This window comes from Tyto alba, unplaced genomic scaffold, assembly GCF_018691265.1.
Source record: "Tyto alba isolate M040663 unplaced genomic scaffold, T.alba_DEE_v4.0 Super-Scaffold_200000146, whole genome shotgun sequence".
NCBI classification, from domain to species: Eukaryota; Metazoa; Chordata; class Aves; order Strigiformes; family Tytonidae; genus Tyto; species Tyto alba.
The window spans coordinates 449,725-475,456 of record NW_024881288.1 but is presented as its reverse complement, the minus strand read 5'-3'; the positions used below and the strand labels follow the sequence as shown (position 1 = coordinate 475,456).

Sequence of the window (25,732 nt, the reverse complement as noted above, 5' to 3'; positions counted from 1 at the left end):
CTGGAGAGGAGTGGGCTCCCACCCTGGTGCCTCTGACTCTACCTTGGCAGTGGGCTCCCCGAGACCCACAGTCTGGGTCTCGGTGCTCCCCTGACCCATCCCATCTTGGTGTTTGAAGGTGCTGTGGAGGTGAGGCTGGCAGACGGAGACAGGCGCTGTGCTGGGAGAGTGGAGGTAAAACATCAGGGCAAGTGGGGGACCGTGTGTGATGACTACTGGAGCATGAAGAATGCAGCAGTGGTTTGTAAACAGCTGGACTGTGGGTCTGCTGTTGGAGCTCCTCTGTACAGACACTTTGGGCCAGGATCTGGCCCCATTTGGATGGATGATGTTGGCTGTAATGGCACCGAATCTGCCCTGTCTGACTGCACACGCAGAGGATGGGGTGAAAATGACTGTGAACATTCTGAGGATGCTGGAGTGGTGTGTTCAGGTAAAGAGACAACCTATTCCATACCTCTGGGGCTGGGATAGTGGAAAGGATCTGGCTGTGCCCTCAGGGAGCAACGCGCGGACACTGGAGCACTGCTCAGTGTGGCCAGTCACACTGCCGAGCTGGGACTGTCATTGCTGGTGACCCTAGTCCCTGGGGAAAGCCTAGAGTGAGCTTAACCTAGGGTGAACTAACCCTGCCACAGTGTCTCATCCCCTCTTCAGCCAGTGTCTTAGGCTGCAAATGAACACTCTGTCCCTTCCCCCGTGTGTTCACTGGTATCCACTGGACTCCACCCAGTCTGCCCATTCCCAGCCAACAGTGGTGAGGGCCCTGTGCTGGAGAAACCAGGGCGGGACTTTCTCAGAACATCACACCTTGGAGGAATGGCATGAGGTGGCTGGTTCCCGTGGGTCATTCCCCCTCACAGGCATGAGTACCTCAGCTGAATCAGACCGGCTTTTCATGGAGCACAATGCTGTCCGTGGGCAGAGGAGCAGGGTGGCACACAGCCCTTGGCCGCCTGTCCCCAGGGCTGCGCTTTGTGGTCCAGCACTGCGAGGCCTTGGAGCTCGGCAGCTGCTGGACTCTGGCTGTTCCCGACTGCATCACCCCTGCACAGGCTGGCACTCGGAAATCCCTGGGACTGTGACAGCCCAGCAGGGACACAGCCCCATGCAGACAGCACTGATCTGCTGCCCAGCCCCTCCCGCCTGCCCACAGCAACCCACACTGCCCCATGAAACAGGGGCTTGGGCAGCACTTACTGACTCTTAGCTGTGCCTGCTGTCACCTCCAGAGCCAGCGTGAGCCCAGGGCCACATGTGGGTCTCCTGCCCCTTTGCCTGACCGTCAGCTTGGGACCTGTGCACTCTGGTCAGAGCACTGTGTCCCTGGCTGAGGAGACCCGCTCCCAGCAGGCATCAGAGGGGTCTGGACAGGCACCAGCCATGGTAACAGCTGCACCGTTTCTGAGCTCTGTGACATCTCCCTGCTAACAGGGTCCTCCCAGCACCCCGGCACACCCCTGGGAGCGGGTGCCATTTATGGCTGCATCAAGGTGATGGCCCTGCCTGGTGCCAAGCTCTGTAGGGACTGAGCAGGCTGCAGCAGTCATTAACACCTGGGCCACTTCCTCTGGACCCAAAATGTGCACACCACTGCAGTGCTGGGGGGACCATGCAAGGCAGCACAGGGCACCATGTGCAGCAGCAGCTTGTCTGAGCAGTGCCTGGTGCTGTCTGTCAGACACATACGTTTGGATCTTGTAATGGTATAGAGAAGGGGAGCAGAGGGGCTTGGATATGCTTGTGCCACCAACTCTCCACCAACAACTTCTTCTAAGATATGTAGTGTGTGACTTTGGTCACAGCTTGCATGGAGGTGGTCTGGGATGTGGGAATGGGAATGCCACAAGACTCTGGGAACTCCCAGTTGATTTATTGATTTTCTTTTTTTTTTTTCCAGAATTTGTCCGTCTGGTGGAAGGGAAGAACCGCTGCTCAGGACGTGTGGAGATCCATGATGGGAACCTGTGGAAAAGTGTCTGTGATTCCCACTTTGGTCCCAAGGCTGCTGATGTGCTCTGCAGGGAGTTGCAGTGCGGTGCAGCCCTGCCTGTCGCTGGAGGAAGTCACGTTGGAGAAGGGGTGGGTCCCATGTGGGATGGAGAGCTGCGGTGTGTGGGGAATGAATCCCTCCTTGCCTCCTGCCCCAGGGGGTCCCCTCGGGAACAGCCCTGCACCCACGCAAACAGCGCTGCTGTGAACTGCACAGGTAAGGACTCAGGGTGGGCTGTTGAACACCGGGGCTGTGCCGGGGGCAGGGGAGGAGGGCAGGGACTGTGCTGGCCTTGGCCTGAGAACAGGAGGGGTGATGTTGTCTCCTGCAGTCTGCAGTTATGCAGGAAAAGATGCAGAAGCCAATGTCTCGCATCTGTTCTGTCCTCCTGCATTTGGTGCACGGCTGCCGAAAGGTTCTGGATGGGGACAGAGTCCCTCTGTCCCCCTAGTTACTGTAGCTGCTCCTCTGGGTGCAGTTGTGCAGGGGGAAATGCCTGCTGCCCTGCCACAAAGCCCTGGGGCCAAGGAGCAGCACAGGGATCCCTCTGGATACGGGGCTTCTTCCCATGTGTCGATGTGACAAGGGCTAGAAAGTGAACAGGTTCACTGAGCCTGTGCTTCTCTGCGTGGCAGAAGGGCTTTTCTGCTTCCAGGGCTCCCACGTTTCTGGCCGTTGGTACCCGGGTGTGGATTTGCCATCCTTGGGCACCTTCCCTGGGGCCCTGGCTCTGCCAGCTCTGTTCCCTGTGAGCTGGTGGTGCCTTAACTGGTGGCTCTTTGTTCTGTCATCCCAGAGGCACAGCCAGCCTCCGGGGTACCCAGGAAGGGGTGTGGGCTCTTCACTCTTGTCCCGGAGTCAGGGTGATCCCCGGCCTGACCAGGGGTGGGTTGTGCTTGTGGAGACAAGGGAACTGGGGTATCTGTTCCCAGAGGCTCGCAAAGGGGTGAGCTTCCTGCGGGGATCCCTGACAAGGTCAGGTCTGGGCTGATGCCCAAGGACAAGGAGGGAGCATGGGTTGGAAGGCCTCACTGGGACCATCATGTTGCTCCACAGGGGACACGGAAAGTCCTGAGGGAGGAGGGTGAGTTGGGAGTGGCCCAGGGCAGGCTGTGGTACAAGGGAGCTGGGGGCTCTGGGGAGGAGTAGCCGTGTGAGCCTGGGGGAGCCCTGGTGGGGATAGGTCCCTTTTCAGGGTGCTGTCTAGGGAGGAGCAGGAGCCCTGGGTGGGCACAGGTAAGGGGCGAGGGTCTGTTGGCGTGGATGGAAGTGCCAAAGTGTGTGGTGCCACAAATGATCCAGCAGAGCTGGAGCTGGGCACCCCCAGCCTTGCACAGCCCATGAGGATAGAAGGGACCCCTGAACTGCCCTGGGGACAGCCTGGAGGGGAGTGGGCTCCCACCCTGGTGCCTCTTACTCCACCTGCACAGGGCTTCCCCGAGACCCGCAGTGCGGGGGGTGAGCGCTGTCCTGACTGGTCCTGTGTCAGTGTTTGAAGGTGCTGTGGAGGTGAGGCTGGAGGACGGCGGCAGGCGCTGTGCTGGGAGAGTGGAGGTGAAACAACAGGGCAAGTGGGGGACCGTGTGTGGTCACTACTGGAGCATGAAGGATGCAGCAGTGGTTTGTAAACAGCTGGACTGTGGGTCTGCTGTTGAAGCTCCTCAGTACGGAGAGTTTGGGCCAGGATCTGGCCCCATTTGGATGGATGATGTTGGCTGTAATGGCACCGAATCTGCCCTGTCTGACTGCACACATGGAGGATGGGGTGAACATAACTGTGGTCATCACCTTGATGCTGGAGTGGTGTGTTCAGGTAAGATGACAATTTATTCCATACCTCTGGGGCTCAGATTGTGGAAGGAAACTGACTGTGCCCTCAGGGAGCAACAGACAGGCACCGGAGCATTGCCCCGTGTGGCCCGTTACACTGCTGAGCTGGAACTGTCATTACTGGTGTCCCCAGTCCCTGGGGAAAGCCAGTGGGAACCTGCCCAAGGGTGCCTTACCATGCCTGGTCCCTGAGCTGGTGCAGATGAAGCCTCCATCCCTGCCCTGCATGATCTGTTGATTGCCATCTTTCTCCTCCTGTTCACCCAGGAGCTGCCTGGCAGTGCTGAGGGCCAGCTGCCCCCATGCCAGAGGCAAAAGTGACTCCTGTGGCCACCCACCGTCCTGTGGAAGGGTGTGAGATGGGGATCTACTTTTAGATTGTCCCCCCTCAGCAGACACAGGTCCCTTGGCTGATGTATTTGTGCCACCAGCACCCCCTGAGAGCAGCTGGGGATGTCGTAGAGTTTTTTTGCCTGTGGCCACCTTGGAGATCAGCTGGCATGTAGTCAGGGTATTGCCAGAGGGCTGTGGGAACTCCCAGGGGTCATTGGTTGGTCCAGAATCTGTCCGGCTGCTCTAAGGGCACAGGTCCTCCTGAGGACGTATAGTGATCCATGAGGAGGATCTTTGGACAGCGGTGTGTGACTCACACTTTGGTCCCAACAGTGCCAACGTAGTTTGCAGAGTCTGCTGTGGGTCTGCAATAGACACACCCCCCTGAGTGCTCTGATGGTGTAGGGAAGATGTGTAACTTAGCCTGGATGCTTTTTTGAAATTAACACTCCCCCACCAGCTTCCTTTTTCGTTAATGTAAAAGTCAGTCTGTAAGGAAAATCTCAGAGACCAAGGTCTACGGTTTCTGAAAGAAGCATTCCTTCACTCATGCCGGGCCAGTGAGGCTTAATTCCACCTAGCACTGACCCCCTGAACTTGTTAGTATCCTGTCAATATAGGAAAAAGTCATACATATTCATTAGCTTTATGGTGAGTATATACATAAATACAAGACTTCCCTGGTACTCCTTTTAATACTATAATGCCCTTTACACATGCGTGGTTGTGCATCCTGGTGGTCATTTCAGTATGTCAGTGGCCGTTACTTCCACCTTGCTCATCTTCTTTACCTTCTCCTTTTCTTAAAATTTTCTATCTTGATACTCATCGTTGTTTTCATTAAGTTCACACATGACAAAATCAGTCCATTCTGGTCTTTCTGCAACTCTTCTTGTTATTATCTTTGGGCATTCAGCACGTATACTGCTTAATCTAAGCTGACCTTAGATGGTCAGTAGCTACGTGCAAAGCTATCCAATTAAGCAACCACTATCTTCAAAGGTTATGCAATAAAGCAACTACTACCTTCATAGGCCTATTGTTAACAATAACAGCTTGTTTCAAGGACCTACCTTCTACGCAATCTGTCCTTTCAAGCAAATATTACAAGGAAACTTAAAGCTATCACTGGGATATGCAATGGGTGATGTGGTCACAGATTGCTTAGAGGTTGTGTGGGACGTGGGCATGGGAATGCCACAAGGCTCTGGGAACTCCCAGTTGATTAGATTTTTTTCTAGAATTTTTCCGGCTACTGGAAGGGAAGAGCCGCTGCTCAGGACGCGTGGAGATCCGTGATGGGGACGTGTGGAAAAGTGTCTGTGATTCCCACTTTGGTCCCAAGGCTGCTGACGTGCTCTGCAGGGAGTTGCAGTGCGGTGCAGCCCTGCCTGTCGCTGGAGGAAGTCACGTTGGAGAAGGGGTGGGTCCCATGTGGGATGGAGAGCTGCGGTGTGTGGGGAATGAATCCCTCCTCGCCTCCTGCCCCAGGGGGTCCCCCCGGGACCAGCCCTGCACCCACGCAAACAGCGCTGCTGTGAACTGCACAGGTAAGGACTCAGGGTGGGCTGTTGAACACCTGGGCTGTGCCGGGGGCAGGGGAGGAGGGCAGGGACTGTGCTGGCCTTGGCCTGAGAACAGGAGGGGTGATGTTGTCTCCTGCAGTCTGCAGTTATGCAGGAAAAGATGCAGAAGCCAATGTCTCGCATCTGTTCTGTCCTCCTGCATTTGGTGCACGGCTGCCGAAAGGTTCTGGATGGGGACAGAGTCCCTCTGTCCCCCTAGTTACTGTAGCTGCTCCTCTGGGTGCAGTTGTGCAGGGGGAAATGCCTGCTGCCCTGCCACAAAGCCCTGGGGCCAAGGAGCAGCACAGGGATCCCTCTGGATACGGGGCTTCTTCCCATGTGTCGATGTGACAAGGGCTAGAAAGTGAACAGGTTCACTGAGCCTGTGCTTCTCTGCGTGGCAGAAGGGCTTTTCTGCTTCCAGGGCTCCCACGTTTCTGGCCGTTGGTACCCGGGTGTGGATTTGCCATCCTTGGGCACCTTCCCTGGGGCCCTGGCTCTGCCAGCTCTGTTCCCTGTGAGCTGGTGGTGCCTTAACTGGTGGCTCTTTGTTCTGTCATCCCAGAGGCACAGCCAGCCTCCGGGGTACCCAGGAAGGGATGTGGGCTCTTCACTCTTGTCCCGGAGTCAGGGTGATCCCCGGCCTCAGCAGGGGTGGGATGTGCTTGTGGAGACAAAGGAACTGGGGTATCTGTTCCCAGAGGCTCGCAAAGGGGTGAGCTTCCTGCGGGGATCCCTGACAAGGTCAGGTCTGGGCTGATGCCCAAGGACAAGGAGGGAGCATGGGTTGGGAGGCCTCACTGGGACCATCATGTTGCTCCACAGGGGACACGTAAAGTCCTGAGGGAAGACGGTGAGTTGGGAGGGGCCCAGGGCAGGCTGTGGTTTAGGGGAGCTGGGGGCTCTGGGGAGGAATAGCCGTGTGAGCCTGGGGGAGCCCTGGTGGGGACAGTTCCCTTTTCAGGGTGCTGTCTGGGGAGGAGCAGGAGCCCTGGGTGGGCACAGGTCAGGGGCAAGGGGCTGTTGGAGTGGATGGAAGTGTCAGAGTGTGTGATGCCACAAATGACCCAGCAGAGCTGGAGCTGGGCACCCCCAGTCTTGCACAGCCCATGAGGATAGAAGGGACCCCTGAACTGCCCTGGGGACAGCCTGGAGGGGAGTGGGCTCCCACCCTGGTGCCTCTGACTCCACCTGCACAGGGCTTCCCCAGACCCGCAGTGCTGGTGCTGAGCGCTGTCCTTACTGGTCCTGTGTCAGTGTTTGAAGGTGCTGTGGAGGTGAGGCTGGCGGACGGTGGCAGGCGCTGTGCTGGGAGAGTGGAGGTGAAACAACAGGGCAAGTGGGGGACCGTGTGTGGTCACTACTGGAGCATGAAGGATGCAGCAGTGGTTTGTAAACAGCTGGACTGTGGGTCTGCTGTTGAAGCTCCTCAGTACGGAGAGTTTGGGCCAGGATCTGGCCCCATTTGGATGGATGATGTTGGCTGTAATGGCACCGAATCTGCCCTGTCTGACTGCACACACGGAGGATGGGGTGAACATGACTGTGGTCATTTTGATGATGCTGGAGTGGTGTGTTCAGGTAAGATGACAACCTATTCCATACCTCTGGGGCTCAGATTGTGGAAGGAACCTGGCTGTGCCCTCAGGGAGCAACAGTCAGGCATCGGAGCATTGCCCAGTGTGGCCAGTCACACTGCTGAGCTGGAACTGTCATTACTGGTGACCCCAGTGCCTGGGGAAAGCCAGTGAGAACCTGCCCAAGGGTGCCTTACCGTGCCTGGTCCCTGAGCTGGAGCAGATGAAGCCTCCATCCCTGCCCTGCATGGTCTGTTGATTGCCATCTTTCTCCTCCTGTTCACCCAGGAGCTGCCTGGCAGTGCTGAGGGCCAGCTGCCCCCATGCCAGAGGCACCAGAAGTGACTCCTGTGGCCACCCACCGTCCTGTGGAAGGGCGTGAGATGGGGAGCTACTTTGCAGTTGTCCCCCTTAGCAGACACAGGACCATTGGCTGATGTGTTTGTGCCACCAGCACCCCCTGAGAGCAGCTGGGGATGTCGTAGAGTTTTTTTGCCTGTGGCCACCTTGGAGATCAGCTGGCATGTAGTCATGGTATTGCCAGATGGCTGTGGGAACTCTCAGGGGTCATTGGTTGGTCCAGAATCTGTTCGGCTGCTCTAAGGGCACAGGTCCTCCTGAGGACGTATAGTGATCCATGAGGAGGATCTTTGGACAGCGGTGTGTGACTCACACTTTGGTCCCAACAGTGCCAACGTGGTTTGCAGAGTCTGCTGTGGGTCTGCAATAGACACACCCCCCTGAGTGCTCTGATGGTGTAGGGAAGATGTGTAATTTAGCCTGGATGCCTTTGTGACACCATCACTCCTTAAATAGCTTCTTCTGAGATGTGCAGTGAGCAATTTTGGTCACAGTTTGCGTGGAGATGGTCTGGGATGTGGGCATGGGAATGCCACCAAGATCTGGGAACTCCCAGTTGATTTATTTCCAGGATTTTTCCGTCTGGTGGAAGGGAAGAACCGCTGCTCAGGACGCGTGGAGATCCATGATGGGAACCTGTGGAAAAGTGTCTGTGATTCCCACTTTGGTCCCAAGGCTGCTGACGTGCTCTGCAGGGAGTTGCAGTGTGGCGCAGCCCTGCCTGTCGCTGGAGCAAGTCACGTTGGAGAAGGGGTGGGTCCCATGTGGGATGGAGAGCTGCGGTGTGTGGGGAATGAATCCCTCCTCGCCTCCTGCCCCAGGGGGTCCCCTCGGGACCAGCCCTGCACCCACGCAAACAGCGCTGTTGTGAACTGCACAGGTAAGGACTCAGGGTGGGCTGTTGAACACCGGGGCTGTGGTAGGGGTTGGGGAACAGAGCAGGGACCGTGCTGGGCCGGGTGTGAGGACAGGAGGGCATTGATGGGTTTGTTTGCAGCATGACAATACTGCAGAAGGAGAACAAGGGCACGTTGTCCCTCTGGCCTCTCCACCAGCTACTGAGGGTACAGGAGCACTAATCCACTCTCTTTTCTCCGCCTCTGTCCCCAGAGTACACAGGGATCAGACTGGTGAATGGCAGCACAGTGTGTGCAGGGGAGGGTGGAGGTCCAGGTGCTGGGGACCTGGGGGACCCTCTGTGCCTCCCGCTGGGACCTCTCGGATGCCCACGTTCTCTGTCAGCAACTCAACTGCGGGTTTGCTGAATCCATTCCTGGAGGAGAACATTTTGGGAGAGAGACTGGCCCTGTCTGGAGACACTCATTCCACTGTGATGGGACTGAAGCTCTCCTGCAACAGTGCCCAGTGACCACCCTGGGGGCCTCGCCGTGCTCCCAAGGGAACGCTGCTGCTGTCATTTGCTCAGGTGAGTGCTGGAAAAATGCTGCATGAGCTCCATTTCTAACTTGTGTGCAACATAGCCACTAAAAGCAGGGGTTCCATGGCTCTATCAGGCTGAATTTCTCCTTGGGGAAACCCTGGCTTCCCCAGGAACCGTCTGGAGGGCTTTCACTGCTCAGATTGACCGCTCGACTTTGGGAGAGCTGAGGACTGAACGGAGGCAGGCATCTGCCCCCAGGGCAGTGGCTTAGGCCCCAGCACCACCGCCAGGCCCGGGCTCCTCTGTCCTTGTACTGTGCAGCGAGCCCAGAACAGGGCTGTAGGGCTCTGCTCCATCCCTCTGGCTGCAGCCAACTGCATCCCGTCCACACAAAGAGCCCTGCAGAGCCTCATCCCCACACCCAGGCAGGAGCTGGTGCCCCCAGCAGCAGCTGACCTGGCTGTGAGCTGCAGAGAGGGCCCAGGCTTTGCCCTTGTTTCTCGTCAGCACAAGGCTCCATCTTGTCCCGTTTAGTTGAAAATCCCCCCTCGCCCTGCTCCCTGCAGGGTGTCCATGCTCCCGGTGCCGCCGATGGCCGTGGCATTTCTGCTCTCCCCAGGCCCAGCCGGCTTTGGATCCCTGCGGCTGGTGGGCGGAGGGAGCCGGTGCGACGGACGAGTGGAGATCTTCCAGGATGGGGAGTGGGGCAGAGTCCTGGATGAGAAGTGGGACGTGCAGGAGGCCAGCGTGGTGTGCCAGGCAGCTGCAGTGCGGAGAGGCAGGGACAGCCTACAACCCCCCAAAGCCTGAGCGAGGGACGGGCCCCGTGGGGCTGCTAGGGGTCTGGTGCGCAGGGCACGAGGCCAAGCTGACCCTCTGCAACACCTCCCTGCCCAGCAGTGCGCTGGCGGCAGGGCTTGCGGAGGACGTGGGAGTCATTTGCTGGGGTGAGTGGCACTGCCCAGGCACCCAGGTGATGGTCTGCGCAGGCGGGCAGGCCCTGACAGCGACTGGGGTTTCCACCCACTGCAGGGAGCCGGCGGGTCCGGCTGGTGAACGGGGCCGGGCGCTGTGCAGGGAGAGTGGAGATCTACTCCCAGGGCATTTGGGGGACTGTCTGCGACGACGGCTGGGACCTGTCTGATGCCGCCGTCGTTTGCCACCAGCTGGGCTGCGGAGAGGCAGTGGAGGCAGCCGGCTCCGCTCGTTTCGGGGAAGGCTCCGGGCAGATCTGGCTGGATGGTGTGAACTGCTCCGGGGCAGAAGCTGCTCTCTGGGACTGCCCGGCTGGGCCCTGGGGGCAGCACGACTGCGGGCACAAAGAGGATGCGGGAGTCGTCTGCTCAGGTCTGTGCCACCTCAGGAGCTGTGGTGGGAGCCTGGTCCCGGGGAGGGCAGGACGCGGGGAGAGCCGGCCATGGCCAAGGCTGCCCCTGGCTGCCTCTGAGCTCCTGCCCAAGGCCCACCCATGCACGGACACCCTCAGTCCCACGGGGGGTCCCTGGGGAGCTCAGCTGTCCCCAAGGGTTCGTGGGAAGGGCAGGGTTGGCTGTAAATCCGGGACTTCTCTCTGCCCCTGGGTGCAAGGGGGATGTGGTGGCCTTGCCCCTGCCCGGCTGAGGGCCTGGGGGGGTGCAGAGGTGTCCTGGCTCCCACAGCCCCAGATCAGCCTGTTCCCGCTTTGGGGCCTTTTCTTCCCAGAGTTCGTGGCCCTGAGGCTGGAGAACAGCGACGGCTGCTCTGGGCGCCTGCAGGTTTTCTACAACGGGACATGGGGGAGCATTTGCTCTAACTCCATCACTGACAACACGGTGACACTGGCGTGCAAGGAGCTGGGCTGCGGGGATGGAGGATCCCTGGAAACACGCCTGCCCTCTGGCAGGGTGTCTGGCCCTGCCTGGCTGGATCGCGTGCAGTGTGGGGAGACAAACAGCTCTTTCTGGCAGTGTCCCTCCACGCCCTGGAATCCACAGTCATGTGAATACCTGGAAGAGGAGATCCACATCACCTGCAATGGTAACTCTGAGGCACCCATGCACCAGTGTCACCCCAGATCCTGCTCCCCACGGGGCATGGCCAAACACAAAGAAAGAGCTTGGAGAGGCTTTTACTTTCCATGCCAGACCCTTCCGCTGCCAGTGGCACAAACGTGACCGCGGCCACACACATCCAGCAGCAGTTGCCACCCAGGTTGCCACCAGTGCCTGGGGAAGCAGAGGCATCTCCAGGTGAGGTCTCAGAAGAGACCCGACAGGCTTCAGAAGAGCCTCCCCTCCATAGACAAGCTACTGCTGCTCTGTGAGCCAGGGACCTTCTGGGGCTGAGCAATCAGGGTCCCCCCACAGTCCTGCATGTGTCCCATGGATGACTGGGGTTCAGTTGCTGCCGTGCCCCAGATGGTGCAGGGACGCCCGAGCAGAGCTCAGCCCCGCTCTCTTCTGCATGATCCCCCAAACCAGCCCCTTCACCACAGTGTTTCCTTCTTCAGGGGGACAGACAGAAATGCCTCCAACCTCGCTGGCGCCGTGCCCCAACTCCACGAGCTGCACAGGTAGGGAGCTCCCCTCTGTGTCTGGCAGGGCTCTGCCTGCTCTCCCGGTGCCATGGGAGGTCTTACTCTTCTCCAGCCAGGGAGAAGATTCGTGCCGTGGGGGGCAAGGACGGGTGCTCGGGCAGAGTGGAGGTCTGGCACCGTGGCTCCTGGGGGACGGTGTGCGACGACTCGTGGGACATGCAGGATGCCGAGGTGGCGTGCAGGCAGCTGGGCTGTGGTCCTGTGGTGTCTGCCCTGCATGAGGCTGCATTTGGGATGGGGACGGGCCCCATCTGGCTGGAGCAGGTGGAGTGCCGGGGGACGGAGCCATCCCTACAGGACTGCTGGGCCCGGCCCGGGGACAGCGGGGCTTGCCGGCACAAGGAAGATGCTGCCGTGCGCTGCTCAGGTGAGTGGCAGGGCTGGGAGCCCTTGCTCGGGTATTGGCAGGGAGCTAGGGAAGGCCTTTTGTCCACACAGTCCTGGCATGGACCCCGACCTCCCGAGAGAAAGAACGTTCCTGTGGAGTGCAGGAGCCCGGTGCCAGGCAGGGAGCAGCCTCGGTGTAACTGGCCGTGCTCTGGCCACTGCCCGTGGGGCCCTGCAGCGCCAGGGCTATCCCCTGGGCTGCCTCTGCCATCCTGCCTGCCTCCCAGAGCAGAGGTGCTGGGCTCTGCCCCAGCCTCCCTTTCTGGCACTACAGGAGGGGCAATTTGGGTTGGATGTGTCAGGGACATCTAGATACACACACACACACACACACACACACACACACACACACACGGTGTGTTGGGGAGGAGGTTTCCTGATACCCACACACCCAGTGTCTAAGCCCAGCTCTCCTTTTCCTCCTCTGCAGCTACACCCAGGACGACAACACCCCCACCCCGAGCAGGTAACTTGTCCTCCCCCCAGGCTGGATACCCCCGGGGCCAGGCTGTGACCCACAGCTGGATGGAAGGGGCTCCTAGCTGGGGTGTGAAACTGCCTGGAGGAGATACTGGAGTGGTGGCAGGGGGCTGGGGAGAGCTGTAATTTACCCAGGAGGGTGGAAGCTTCCCTGTCACTCACCCCTGGGTGCTGCCCCTTCGAAGTTGTCTCCCATGCAGATCCCACCCAAAGCCATCAGAGCAGCAGCGGGAGAGTCTCAGTGCCCGTCATCATGTGCATCATCCTGGGGACCCTTGTCTGCCTGCTCCTGGCCCTCCTGGCTGGACAAGTGCTGAGCGCCAGGGCTGGACGCAGAGGTGGGTCCTTGCCCAGAGGTGCTGGGGGGAGATACCTCCTGGCAGGGCTGTGGGGTGCTGCAGGGGGTGTCAGCAAGGGGCACAGGCAGAGCGGGAGGGTGAGACTGTGTGCTGCTACCTGCCTCATGTGCTTCCCCGTTCAGTGCCTGGCTGTGGGGCACCAGAAGCAAGGGGTGGAGAGAGCCCTGAGGTGGGGGCAGTTAGCCATGGGGTGAGGAGAGAAATGGCAGAGAGGGGATGGCCAAGGCTGGCAGTGCTCTCGGTAGTGCTGGAGGGGGCTCTGGGGCAAGAGAGGTGCTAGGAGGAGTGTGGGGCAGCAGGGTCCATCACCGTGGTGTCAGGCCCCCAGGCTGTCCCCCTGCCCAGCCCTGCCCACCCCCTGGTGGGACAGGGGCAGGTAGGGGCAAGCTCCAGGTGGAGAGGAAATGTGGGAACATATCCAGGGTGAGACAAGGGGGACATTGTGCACAGGCCAGAGGGGCATGAGCACTGTCTCCAAAGGGATGATGTGAGGGTGATGCTGCCCCAGATAATCTTCACACCAATGCTGCCCTCACTGGGGATGTGGCAGCTGTGCCTGGACAGTGCAGTGGGGCTGTGCTGTTGGACCAGTCCTGAGGTGGCACATGGAACCGTTTTGGGGGAGCACAGTGGGGTCCCTTTGCCCCTCTGCCTGTCCCTGTGCCAGCCCTGCCTCTGTCCCCAGGCTCCAGCAGAGCCCAGGAGCCCTTCCCCGAGGCTGTGTACGAGGAGATCGGGTACAGCCCAGCGTGGGAGAAACGGGCCAAGTTTGATCGCTCAGGTGGGTGTGGGTCTTCCCTGGAGGCACATCCGCAGGACCCTTTCCTCTGGCCCCAACCGAGAGCTGACCCCCTGAAGACCCCCAGCCTGTGGTCCCTGTGGCGCTGGGGCTGTGGGAGCTGTGGGGAGAGCATCCAGGTCCTGATCCCAGGAGAGAAGCTTTCTCCCAGTCAGCTTTGACTGTCCCAGCTGGACAGCCCCTCTCTTCCTGCCCCTGCACCCCATGAGACACCCGAGGAGCGAGGGAAGGGGCTGTCCTGGGCCAGCTCTGGAAGCTCCTTTGAGACAGGGTTTGTCCCGGGGGAGCAGGGTGAATTCCCAGACCTCCTCCCCACATAGCCCCAGCTCTGTGGGTCCCCCTTCCCCAGCAGCGCTGACCGTGAACCACGTCAGTGGGGCTTGCTCCATAACACCCGCTGTGCATCTCTCCAGGCTCCTATTCAGAGGAGTCCCTGACCCAGCTGCAGCCCCACCCTGGGGTCAGTGAGGAGGAGAAAGGTCTGGGATCAGCACCAGGTAACGGAGGCAGGAAGGGGTTGATCTCCCTGCAGACATGGGGTGGACAGAGGTGTCCCTGAGTGTCACCATCGGAGAAGGGGAAGACATGGGCATCTCTTGTGGTTCTGCCAAGCCCAGTGTCTGCGCTCTGTGTCCCTGCACATCCTCCCATCCTCTGCTCTGCAGGACGGATCTTCTCACTGTCACCAACTCCCCTCTCCTTTCAGACGTCCTTGTCCTGCCCGGAGGTGACCCAGCAGATGGCTACGATGATGCCAGGGAGGTTCCTGATGCGGGGGAGGATGATGTGCCTGGGCAGGGAGAGTGGGAAATGCCCAGGATGCCAGAGGAGGGAGCAGGGCCCAGGGCTGCACCTGGAGGTGAGAGGGAAAGAGAGCGCTGCCTGTTCCTAGGGTGCCATCCCTGGTGCCCCTCAAGTCACTACCCTACTGACACCCAAACCTGCAGGGAAGAGGAAACCTGGCATGGGAGTTTTCCTTGAAAGGCCCGGGGGTGGGAGAAGGAGCTGAATGTGGTGAGGAGCAGGGAGGGTGGTGGTGTACAGACCCCATGGAGTGAACTGAAACGTCCGACCTTGCTGCTTGCAGGGGGCAGCCTGCGCTCCTGGAGAAGTGCCGACGTCCCTGGAGCTGAAGGAGACACCTCGTCCCTGTCCCCGGGGAGCATGGGCTATGATGATGCTGAAGAGGTGCCTGTGGCACTTCCCTGTGAGGACGCAAAGGCTGTGACACCCGAGCTTGGTGCACAGCAGTCCCTGAGCCCCAGGCCAGGAGAGCCCATCCCTGCTGCACAGCTGGGTGCAGCCGGGAGGGAGGAGAGGTCTGTGCAGCTGGGAGAGCCGCGAGCACCAGGGGACTGTCTCCCTTGAGCCATGGGCAGCAGAAACTGCTGGGAGTTTCCTCCGTTTTTATTCCCATTTTTATGCTGTGCATTCTTATATTTGCTTATTAAAAGCCTCTGGGGGCTTTGACCCAGAGCTGATGCTTCCCTACCAGGTGTCAGGGCATCTCCCTGAGGCTGGTCAGGGGGAGCAGAGAACAGAGACACCATGGCAAGGAAGGGACACGTCTCAGGGACAGCAGGCTCAGGGTCAGCCTGTGGGGCTGCGTGAGGCCATGGTCCCTGGGGAATAATCTTGGTGAGAGAGACATCCATCCTGCTGCCCACAGGCAGTTTCTAATCAAAGTGACTCTCTGATAGGTCCCATGATGCACCCCAGTGGGAGCACCCATTTCTTCCCCCAAGGGTTCCAGCTGCTCTTTCCCCCAGGCCCTGCCTGGGCCACACTGATCCCACCATGCAGAGGCCACGACAGAGCTGCCATGTCAGGGTGAGCCCTGGACTTTTGTCTCACAGAAGCGAGCACTAAGGTGACCGCAGGTCCCTGAAAACCCCAGCCAGCCCCAGGTGGGATCATGGCCCGCGGATTACTTCCCACAATGCTTGGGAGGCAGCTCTGCTCCCCACTGCCGTGGGACAGGGTGCAGAGCCACCTCCTGGGAAACACGTGGCTGGGATTCTCTCTCCTCATGCTCTGCCAGGACCCCAGTCTCCATGGGCTGTTCCTCCTGCCTTGCAGACCCAGAGCAGCCCTGGGAAACCCTCCTCCTGCTCCCCTGCAGCTCCCACCCCTGCCCCCCTGCTGCCTTGCCAGGGATGTCAGTTTGGGTTGTGTGCGGGGCAGTACTTGTGGGCAGGTACAGTGAGGGCTGGGAGCACCGAGGATGAGGGCACCGTTCCCTCAGCGCTGTTAGAGGGCCAGGGGGTTGGAGAAAGCTTCCCCACAAGACGCGTGCGGCAGCCAAAAGCTGTGCTCCAGCCCCTGGCCTGGAGAAGGACCCATCTGGGAGGATGCTCATGTGGGCACATTTCCATGGCAGTGGAGATTTTGTGTCCCTCCACTAAAACAGGTGCTGCTGGGAGCTGAGCCAGGGTCCCGGTCCCTCTCCCTCAGCTGGGGTTTCACCTGCCCCAGCACCCACGGCACAGAAACTTTGTGCAGAAGCCAGGCTGGGAGAAGAGTTTGGCACCTGGGCAGGACCTGGCGCCCAAACTGCCCAACTGCCCTCCCTGTTCCCGCTGGTGGGTCTCCGCACTCCACCGGCTCTTCACCAATGGGCTTCTCTGCTGCAGGCTGGAAGGTGTGTTGGGTGTCTGTGGCAGGATTGCCTGTGGGGAGTAGCTGCAGCTCCATAGTGCTGCAAACAGCAGGATCTGGCCCTGGAGCAGAAGTGGAGAGGAGGCAGACGTTGCCAACATCTTCTGCTATAGCAGTGTTGCCCCATTCCCTGCTGGGAGCTCCTCCACCCCTTGGCTGACCCTGGGGGCACCTGGGGGGAGCCGAGGTTCACACATCCCTCTGCCCCACACCTGAGAGCCTTCCTGCTGGCAGCCCCCATGGGAGAGCAGTGTTCCCAGGGCAAGACCCCCACAATGATGCGTGACATCCATGGGCATTGCAAACACAGCCTGGACAACTCCCACTGGGATAAGCTCCAGCCCTGCATCTCAGAGAAATAAGGTATAAAGGTGAAGTAAAGAAGAGGGGAGTGTTATCTTCTGAACACGGGATGGTGGGGGCCTCTGGACAGTATGGACACTGATCTGCACACTCCAGGTGCCCCAAGTGGGAACTGGGGAGAAGAGCCCAGTGCCTGTCCGGTGTGACTGCCCCACCAGCTCTGCCCTCCCACAGGTGTAATATTTTTCCCATAATCTGGCACCTGGTAGAGGTTTGCCTCTTTCTCCTTGAGGAAATAAGCCCCAGGCGTGGGTGTGCTTGAGGGGGCAGCACCCCTGAGCAGAAAGAACCTGTTTCATGCATTTTGGGACCTAATAGGATGGCCCTCCCAGATGGGTCCCTTCTCTGCATCAAAGCAGGATTGCCACTGTGCCCCAGATCTGTGTCTGCTCCTGCAGCTCCTGATGATCTACCTGAGGGGGGTCGCAGTGAGACCCCAGCCCTCAGCACCGCTGCCCCACACTGGGCAGAGCTCAGATGTGGAAAGCCCATGGGAGAGCAGCCTTATTTCTCTGAGTTTGGGCTCCCTGTTCCCAAGGAGGAGCAGTGCAACAGGGCGAGGTGCCCCCAGGCTCTGATGACATCCCAGGGTGTGTGGTGGGGGCACACAGGGGCAGAAATCCCATAACCCCTCCTCTAGTCACTGGGCCTTGCCCTGCACCACTCCTCCCACCAGCATCCCAGGAGGTGAGGTGGACAGCAGGCTTCCATCTCCCTGGGGCTGCGGGTGTGGGTTGGGCTCAGGGACCTCCCCACTCCTCCAGTGCTGAGGCCTGTCCTGACAGCAAAGCAGTGCCCTGGGACAGCACTGGCTGGGGTCTCCGTGGCAGGGTGCCTGAGCACGGGCAGCTGTTAACTCCAAGGCTGAGAGCCTGACCACATGCAGGGGTGGTATCTTCGTGGTAGTAAACATGGGACAATTGTGCTGCTCAGCTGCAAGGAGTGCCTCTCCCTGGGACTGCGGAGACGATGGCCTCCCTGTGGGCAGTGTGCCCTGGTCTGGGAACTGAGGTTGAGGTGAAGGATGTGTGTGAGGAGGGGAGCAGTCTGTGCACCAGTGAGAATGACCATGAGGAGAGAGACAGTCTTTGCAGAGACCCCTGAGTGGAGAGATCCCGATCCCTGTGGAGCAGGGAAGGAGACCCAGCTGGAGAACACCCCAAAGACACACTGAGTGGAGAGTCCTGCCCAGCGGAAGGCTGGGGGCTTGTGGTGCAAGAGGAAGGCTCCTTCTAACCTGTAGATGTGCAGCTACAGCACACGGGCAGTGCTCTGGCAAGAGGGGAAGGAGCGAGGAGGGCCAGGGCAGGATGGACAAAGGCAGACTGGGCTCTGCAAGACCCTAAGGGAGAAAAGCATTGCTGAAACCCATGGTTGAACCAGGGACCTTTAGATCTTCAGTCTAACGCTCTCCCAGCTGAGCTACTTCAGCCCTGACCCAGCAGCCCTTGACCCTGTGCCACCCGTGCCAGGTCACAGCCTGACACACGTGAGGAGAGCTCCTTGGGGACGTTCCCAGGAAAAAGCTGTGCCCAGTTCAAGCAGAGTGGGCCTGGCCTCTCCCTGCCCCTGTGGCCAGGTGGGCTCCAGTTGCGGGGTGGGTGCCAGCTTACAGTGGGCGTGACAAGATATGTGTTGGGCCTTAAATACAAAGGTGATGGTTGCAAAGTCAAGTGAGCAGGCCAGGCACATGCAGCTGCAAAGGCTGAGGAAGAAAGAAGTGTGGGATTGGTGGCAGACACCTCTCACAGAGAAGTGAAGGGCCAGGGGAGGAAGAGCTCGTGTTGGTGCCATAGGCTTTTGCTTCATTCTTGCCTGAGCCAGAGCGTTTTGTTCAATGTTGGGAGACCATATGTAGGGGGAAAGGAGGCTTGGAAACCTCCAAGGGTCTGGGTTGCAGAGCCTCTCAAGATAATCTCTTCCAGTGTGTAGGTGACCTCATGGTTATGACCTCATGGTCCTCATCTCCTGCCTGAACGTTCGTTCCACTTTTATCCCTTGCCTCTCCTTTTCCCACCATCCACCACAATGAAGAGCCTGGCTCTATTTTCTTAGCTGCCTGACAGGTACTGAAATGCTCCTACAGGGTTTCCCAAAGCCTTCTCGTCTCCATACTGGACAGTGTTCCCTCAGCCTTTCCTCAGGTGGGAAGCTCTCCAGCCCCCTGCACGTCTACACATGCCCGACTGTATTGGTGCCTCTTCACTGATCTTGCTCCAGTTGATCAATGTCCTTCCTGTACTGGGGGCAGGAGGCCCCAAACTCAGTGCAGTACTGGGCATGTGGTCTAGCAAGCACTGAATGGAAGGGGAGAATCCCTCCCCCTCATCTCCTGGCCATGCTCCTCTTCAGACAGCCAGGATGCTGTTGGCCTTCTGGGTTGCCAGCCGTCACCGCTGACTCACGTGCAGCTTGTTGTCCACCATGACCCCCAGGGCCATTTCTGCTGAGCTGCACCCCACCCGGGGCTGTTGCCCAGGGTTAGGCCAGCCCAGGGAAGGACTTGGTTGAAGATGAGGGGTGTTGAGGGAAAGGATTAGGAAGGTAGGTAGGGCTTAGATTTCTGGCATCTGGTGAGGGTTTCAGCTTCAGTGATCAGGGCAGGGCTAAGGATGAGAGCTCACCTTTCAGGGTTAGGTGTTAGGGTATAGGCAAAGGTTTAGGGGGAGCTGCGAAGTGCCAGGCCTGAGGGGCAAGGATGTGGCACTCTGCGTGTATTTGTCCTCAGAGTGACCGGGGGAAAGCCTCAGCTGCTGATGACCAAAGGCATCACCATTCAGATGGGCTGGGAATTAGCACTGAGCCCCTTGGCAAGGCACATCCAAGGGGGTGCACGACACAGGATGTCTCTGTCTCCTTTCTTTGTCACCCTGAAGTCACTTGCCTCTGTTCTTCTGCTCTAATCAGCCCCCAGAGAGGCTCACGTCAATCTCCTGAGGGAGCTTCCTCACCCAAACCCCTCAGCACGCCCCACTAAACTCCAAAGACTCTTTATTCCTCCCATAGCTCTCCAGACTCAGTAACTTTCCCCTGGGAGCTTGTTAGAGTGCAGCAACGCTAATTAGTTTATTCTTGCATCTTAATTTCTGTCCAGTTTCAGGAGGGCTTTTAGAACAGGCTGTTTCGAGGATGGGTTTTGCTAAATATAATGATGTTAACAACCACATGATGTAACACAAGTTCATTTCTTTCTCAGTTACACCTCAGAAATGCTTTGAACATTGACAAATGATTTTTCAGTTGACTGTAGAATGTTGCCCACAACACCCCAACTTCATTTGCTAGAGGTGGGCATGGGCTAAGGAGGCACAGGGAGATAGGCAGGGAGATCACTAGAGGCATGAGGTCGTAACAAGGCTCTGGGATAGAAATTTGGCCAAGAAGGTGGAAAAGTTGATTTAAACTGCCAAACTCTCTCTTTAGCCAACTTGCTAATTGTGCGTATATTTATAATTTCCTATCTATTTGTCTAGCTTATTTCTTTTATGGTCATCGCTTGAGGAAGGTAGACCTTAGTGGAGGCTTGGACTTGGCATACAGTTGAGGAGTTTATTGTTGATTTTTTTAAAATAATTTGTATCATGTTTTACTTCTCTTTCTTCAAGTAAATAAGATTCCTGTGACTATTCACAGTCAAGTCTCAGGGTAAATCAGGTGGGAATTGGTGCAAAGGAGCTGTAACATTCAGCTGTGAACATCAGTGAGGAAGCCTGAAGTAGAAGAATGCAAGTCCCAGGCAGCCCCTGAGGGAAATGGTGGGGCTGGGGAGGTGGGGAGGAAAGTTGCCCATACAGTGGGGGACCATGAGGAGACCGCTGTTGCTACATTTCCTGTCCTCCTTAGAAGACCCTCTGAATTGGAGAAAGCTTCTATCACTTCTGTAAAATTAAAAAAGGATTAAAAACCCCTTCAAAATGAAAAAAAAAAAAAAATGTACGAAGTTGTCATTAAAATCTTCCACTTTAAGTAGACTCCTGAAGCCTCTCCAATTAGCTGTGAAGCCTGGAAGTCCTGAAATAATTGATGGAAGAGATGTGGCTCCTTTGGGTTTTCTGCACTTTAATGAGACCCGGGGTGTATTTGGTGCTTGAACCTCAGATACTGAGAGGAGCTGAACCAACCTCTGAAGGGGTTACAGTCAGAAGCAAAAGCCAAAGTGTCTTGGAGTGTTAATTGGCCCCTCTGAGGCCCATTACAGACCAGGTGTCTCCATGGATTAGTTAGAGAAGAAAATTGGAGGCTGTGAGTACAGGTAGGCAAAGGCACTGTGCAAGGGGAGCTGATGCTGAGTAAAACTTGATATATTTTATCATAGCAAGAGGTCAGCCCCAAGAAGGGGGATCCTGTCCCTCACACTGGCTCAGGGCTCTTCGTGGGGCACTGTGGGGTGGGGTGGGCAATGCTGAGTGGAGGACAGTGGTACCACAGCTCCCAGCCTCCCTGGGGGGCTGCAAGGAAGCCACGAGGCCCCTGTTCCATGCGATTATCATGTCTCCTTTCAGGCCTTGGTAGCAGAGACAACTGCCATAGCCAAGGGGACGGAGACCCCCAGGCTGTGGACACCCAACCTACGACATCTCCCTGCCGTTCCTGAGATCTCTCCTTCCTCCCTGCCTGTTCCTTGGAACACAAAGCATTGCACTGATCCAGACTCTGGCTGACCTCTGGCACCACAGCACTACACTTCAAGGGACATTTCTTTCTCCTCCTGTCCAGTCTCAACCTCCCAAGGTGCACTTTGTGATGCTTTTCCTTTCTCAGGTGGTTTCCCACTACAAAGAAAAGGTCCAAAATCTCTGAAAACACCCAAAACTCCTAATTTCAAGCTACTCTTTTACTCCTGCACGACCTTCCACACCATCAGGACAAGGAAGCCCAGGTCCCTCAGCTACTCCACACACTTCATGTGCTTCATGCCCTCTAAACCCACCTTTGCAGACATCCTCTGGGCACTCTCCCATTCCTTCCTGCTCCTCAGAATGGAAAGCCCCAAAGAATGTTACAGGTGTGGCCACACCAGTGCTGAGTCGAGGGGGATGATAACTCCCCGTGTCTCGATGGTCATGCTACAATGCAGCTCCGTATGCAGGAGCCGGCTCTATTCATGGTGAGTCTTTACCAGCAGCACATATGGCATCACTCACAGTGCCCAGGGCCTTCTCCTCAGACTCACTCCTCTGCTGGTCCAGTCCCACTTTGCCCCTTCTCCTTGTACAACTTGAGGTTTCTGCTGGCCAAAGCCCCAAGTATCTCAAGGTCCCTGTGCACTGAAGCTCCAGCACATCAGCATTTAAGGCATGTGTGCAGATGGTTCCTCTGAGAAGACAATAGCTTGAGTGGATGTATGGCAGTGTGGGTAAGAAAAAGAAATGCTCATTTAATGGAAGTGATGACGAAGGTGGAAAGCACCACTGTAACGATGAGGTAGCTCATCCTCAGTCACAATGAACTTCAGAGGAAGACACTGAGCAGTGAGGTTGACCTAAATCTATGTGCCTCAGAAGGTCAGTACCACACCTTATTGGGCAACAATAAGGTCAATTTCAGGGATAGGAGTGACAAAAAGCAGCATTTGCTGCTTTCCAAAACTTGCAGCAAACTCCTGCCAGCAGGCAGTGGAGGCACAGATGCAGAAGCCACCCTGACAAGAATGTTGTGCACGCTGAAAATTCTTTTTGGTTGAAGGCAAGTGGTGATGAGGGCTGAGCAGTTTGTCACAACAGGCAGAGCACAGCCTGACATTTCCGATCCTAGTTCATGTGACTGCAAAGAACAAGAGGAAGGAATTTGTTGCTTGCAAACAGCCTGGATAATGAGCATGAGCCATGGCCTTTGGTCACAGAGGACAAATGATCCAACCAGCTGGTGTGCATGTCAGATGCAGAGGGCAGTGGGGCCCATAAGAACTTGCCTATTTGACAAAAAGGGTTACAAGGAGCCAGGCTTACTAAGAAAGGCAATCTGCAAAGTCCTGATTTCAGCTGGGACAGAGTTAATTTTCTTCCTAGCAGCTGGTACAGTGCTGTGCTTTGGGTTTAGGATGAGAACAATGTTGAGAACAGACGGATGTTTTAGTTGTTGTTGAGCAGGGCTTATCCTAAGTCGAGGATTGTTCAGTTTCCCATGCTGCCAGTGAGGGGGGGCACAAGAATCTGAGAGGGAGCATGTCCAGGACATCTGACCCAAACTAGCCAGAGTGCTATTTGATACCACAGGACATCAGGACCTGTGTATAAAGAGGAGGGAGGAAGGCAGTGGGTTGGCCGGGAGATGTGGATCACTGCTTGGGGGGACCAGCTGGGCATGGATCAGTGGGTACAGAGCAATTGCACTGGGCACCCCTTGTCTTCTTCTTTGGTTTTATTCCTCTCTCTTTTTGTTATCTTCCTTTTCATTACAATTATTGCAATTATTTCTATTATTATCATTAATATTATTATTATTACTACATCTTGTTTCAATTATTAAATTCTTCTTATCTCAAACTATGAGGGTTTTTTGTTGTTTTTATTTTTTTTTTTTCTGATTCTCCTCCACATCCCACCAGGGGAGATGTGGGGACAGTGAGTGAGTGGCTGCATGGTGCTTAGCTGTCAGCTGGGGGCAAACCACAATATTCCTTTTTGGTGCCCCAAATGTCATCTGATGGTGTGACCACAGCCCTGAGCAGTACAGCTGGGAGTGGCCGTTGGTCCTGACACCAGTCACCACCATGCAGTACAGGACCTGCAGCAGGTGAGTTTGGGGTCTGGATGGTGCCATTTGTTGTCCTGAGACAATTGTGAAGACTCTGGTTAAGTCCTATTAAAGAGTAGCCCAAGCACCCCTCAGGTCGTTCTGGATATCCAGAGAAGTGGGGGGTGGGAGCAATGGGCAGGCCTGAAGCGTGTCTTCAAATCTTAGAGGTGTTTCTTTCCCAAGGTGGAGATGGTGTGGGTACAAGGAGAGTGGCCTGATCCTCCCGTGCCAGGCAGAGCATCCAGCTCAGGGGTGCAGACGTCTGGAGGAGGCTCAGACCAGAGGTGTCTATAGGAGATGCTCCTGCCAGCACTGAATTTGGGAGATGCTTTGGCAGGACTTCCTAAGGGCTGATACAAAGGAGACAATTCCTGGTGGCGAAAGGCCAGTGCAACCCTTCGTGCCCACCTTCCCTCTCCCCTACAGCCACTGTTCTGGAGGCTGTTGGTCACCTGTGAGTGGCTCTCAGCCAGGCAAGAAGAGCTGCCCGGAGGAGCAGGAAGCCACGTGGAGCAGAAGTTGCCAAAGGCCAGAAGGGCGATGAAGCTGCCCTTGGGTTGGCAGCAGGTGGAGCAGGACCCAGCAACGGCTGGTGGCTAAAAGAAGCATGTCCCCAGAGAAGACTGGTGGCATCCAGAACCTGGGCTGGTTGCCCAGCAGATGTTGTAGCCCCACCTCTCAGTGAGATGAAGGAGCTGATGCAGGGGGAAGCACCGCACTTCCCCAAATCCTGCCTCAGCACTGAAAAGGGGACAGTCAAACCCTGTCACTTCTCTGTTCCTCCAGAAATGGGTGCAGCAAGATGAGAGGCTTGATGTGGCCTGTCGTGTCATTCTGGAGCAAATATTTGAGACAGAGCACCAGGAAATTGTAACCATGGGCACGTGAGCTTTTCTACTGAGGGTTGGTGTCACATGGTTGCAGTGACCAGGAGATGGTGGGGTTTAAACTCCCAAGAGAGGTGTGCAGGACAAACCCAGGAATCAGAGCCTTGGAGTACAAGGGAGAAATTTTTGGCTTGTTCAGGAAGTTCCTGGGCTGGATTTCTTGGGAAACTGCCCTGTAGAACAAAGGGGCCTTGGACAACTGTTTCATCTTCAAGGACGACCCTGTTGAAATGCAAAAACTATGTGGGCTTTTTATGGATGAAGTTGATCAACCATGGCAGGAGGCCAGCACACTTTCTTTTGCAGCCTTGCCACTGCAGTTGCCTGTGCCTGAGCCTGCCCACTTGCTTTCGCTGCAGCCACATTTTCACTGGAATTCCATGGAAATCCCAGAGCTCCTACTCTCAATCTGGCATCCACCCCAAGCCCATACAGCCTGGCCAACCACCGAGGCACCAGCCACCCTGTGCCCCTGTGTGCAGCCCAGGGCATGGCTCACACCCCCCCTTTCCTTGTTGGTGCCCCTCCTCCCAGCACCTCTGTGCTGTCCCCAGATGCCAACCTCTTGCCACCAGCCTGTCTGTGGGATGGGGTGGAATTGCACAGAGGAATGAAGGGGATCAGGCTGCCCTGGGGGAGCACAGAGACCTTGTCTGTACATGCAGGGATGGAGCTAGGAAAGGCAGAGCTCAACTGGTGCTCAAACTGGCAAGGGATGCAGAAGGTAGCAAAAGGGGCTTCGGTAACGGTGTTGGCAGCCACAGCAAGGCTAAAAAAAAAAAAAAGAAAAGCGGGCCCAAAACTCAGTGAGGGAGTGGGCCTAGTGACCAAGAACATGTGGAGAGACTTTCAGCAAGCTGGTTGGCCATACATGATTCTGTGGGTCCTCTATGGGGTGAGTTTCAGCCAAGGGTGCTGAGGGTGCTGGCCAAAGTAATTTGTGGCTTCTTTTGTCACCCTGGAAAGGCCATGGCAGTCAGGGAGGTTCCTGATGTCTGGGAAAAGGCAAACATGCCACCCGTCTTCATGAAGAGCAAAAAGGAAGATGAGGGAGCTACAGGCTGCTCAGCCTCACGTCTGTCCCTGGGAAAGTGATGGAGCAAATCCTCCTGGAAGCCATTTCCAAGCACCTGAAGGACAAGAAGGGGATTTGGAACTTCCAGTAAAAACTGAATAAAGGCAAATTCTGCCTGACCAACGTGAATACCGTTTACAATGAGATGATGGGCCCTTTGGATGAGGAGAGAGGTGGATGCAGCAGCCCTCAGTGAAAAGGGCTGCCTGGGACCCACACAAAGTTGAAGACAAATGCCAGTGTTCATCCTGCCACTGTGCTGGGACAACTCCAGACAAGAGGCCAGGCTGGGGACAGCAGATCTGCAGAAAAGGACCTGGGAGTCTGGGTGCAGAAGTGGGACAGGAAGCAGCAGTGTGCCCTTGGGAAGAG

General features: G+C 57.0%; 1 protein-coding gene across 1 annotated transcript; it reads left to right on the top strand.

Annotated features, from left to right (window-relative positions):
* Positions 1–3,746: 3,746 nt before the first annotated feature.
* Positions 3,747–13,800, top strand: LOC122153575 (antigen WC1.1-like). Its single transcript, XM_042793987.1, is given in 12 exon segments — positions 3,747–3,806; positions 6,547–6,574; positions 8,769–8,812; positions 8,814–9,084; positions 9,665–9,795; positions 9,797–9,986; positions 10,072–10,386; positions 10,741–11,055; positions 11,528–11,590; positions 11,667–11,981; positions 12,682–12,819; positions 13,526–13,800. Coding segments are annotated over 12 exon segments (2,145 nt in total).
* Positions 13,801–25,732: the final 11,932 nt, after the last annotated feature.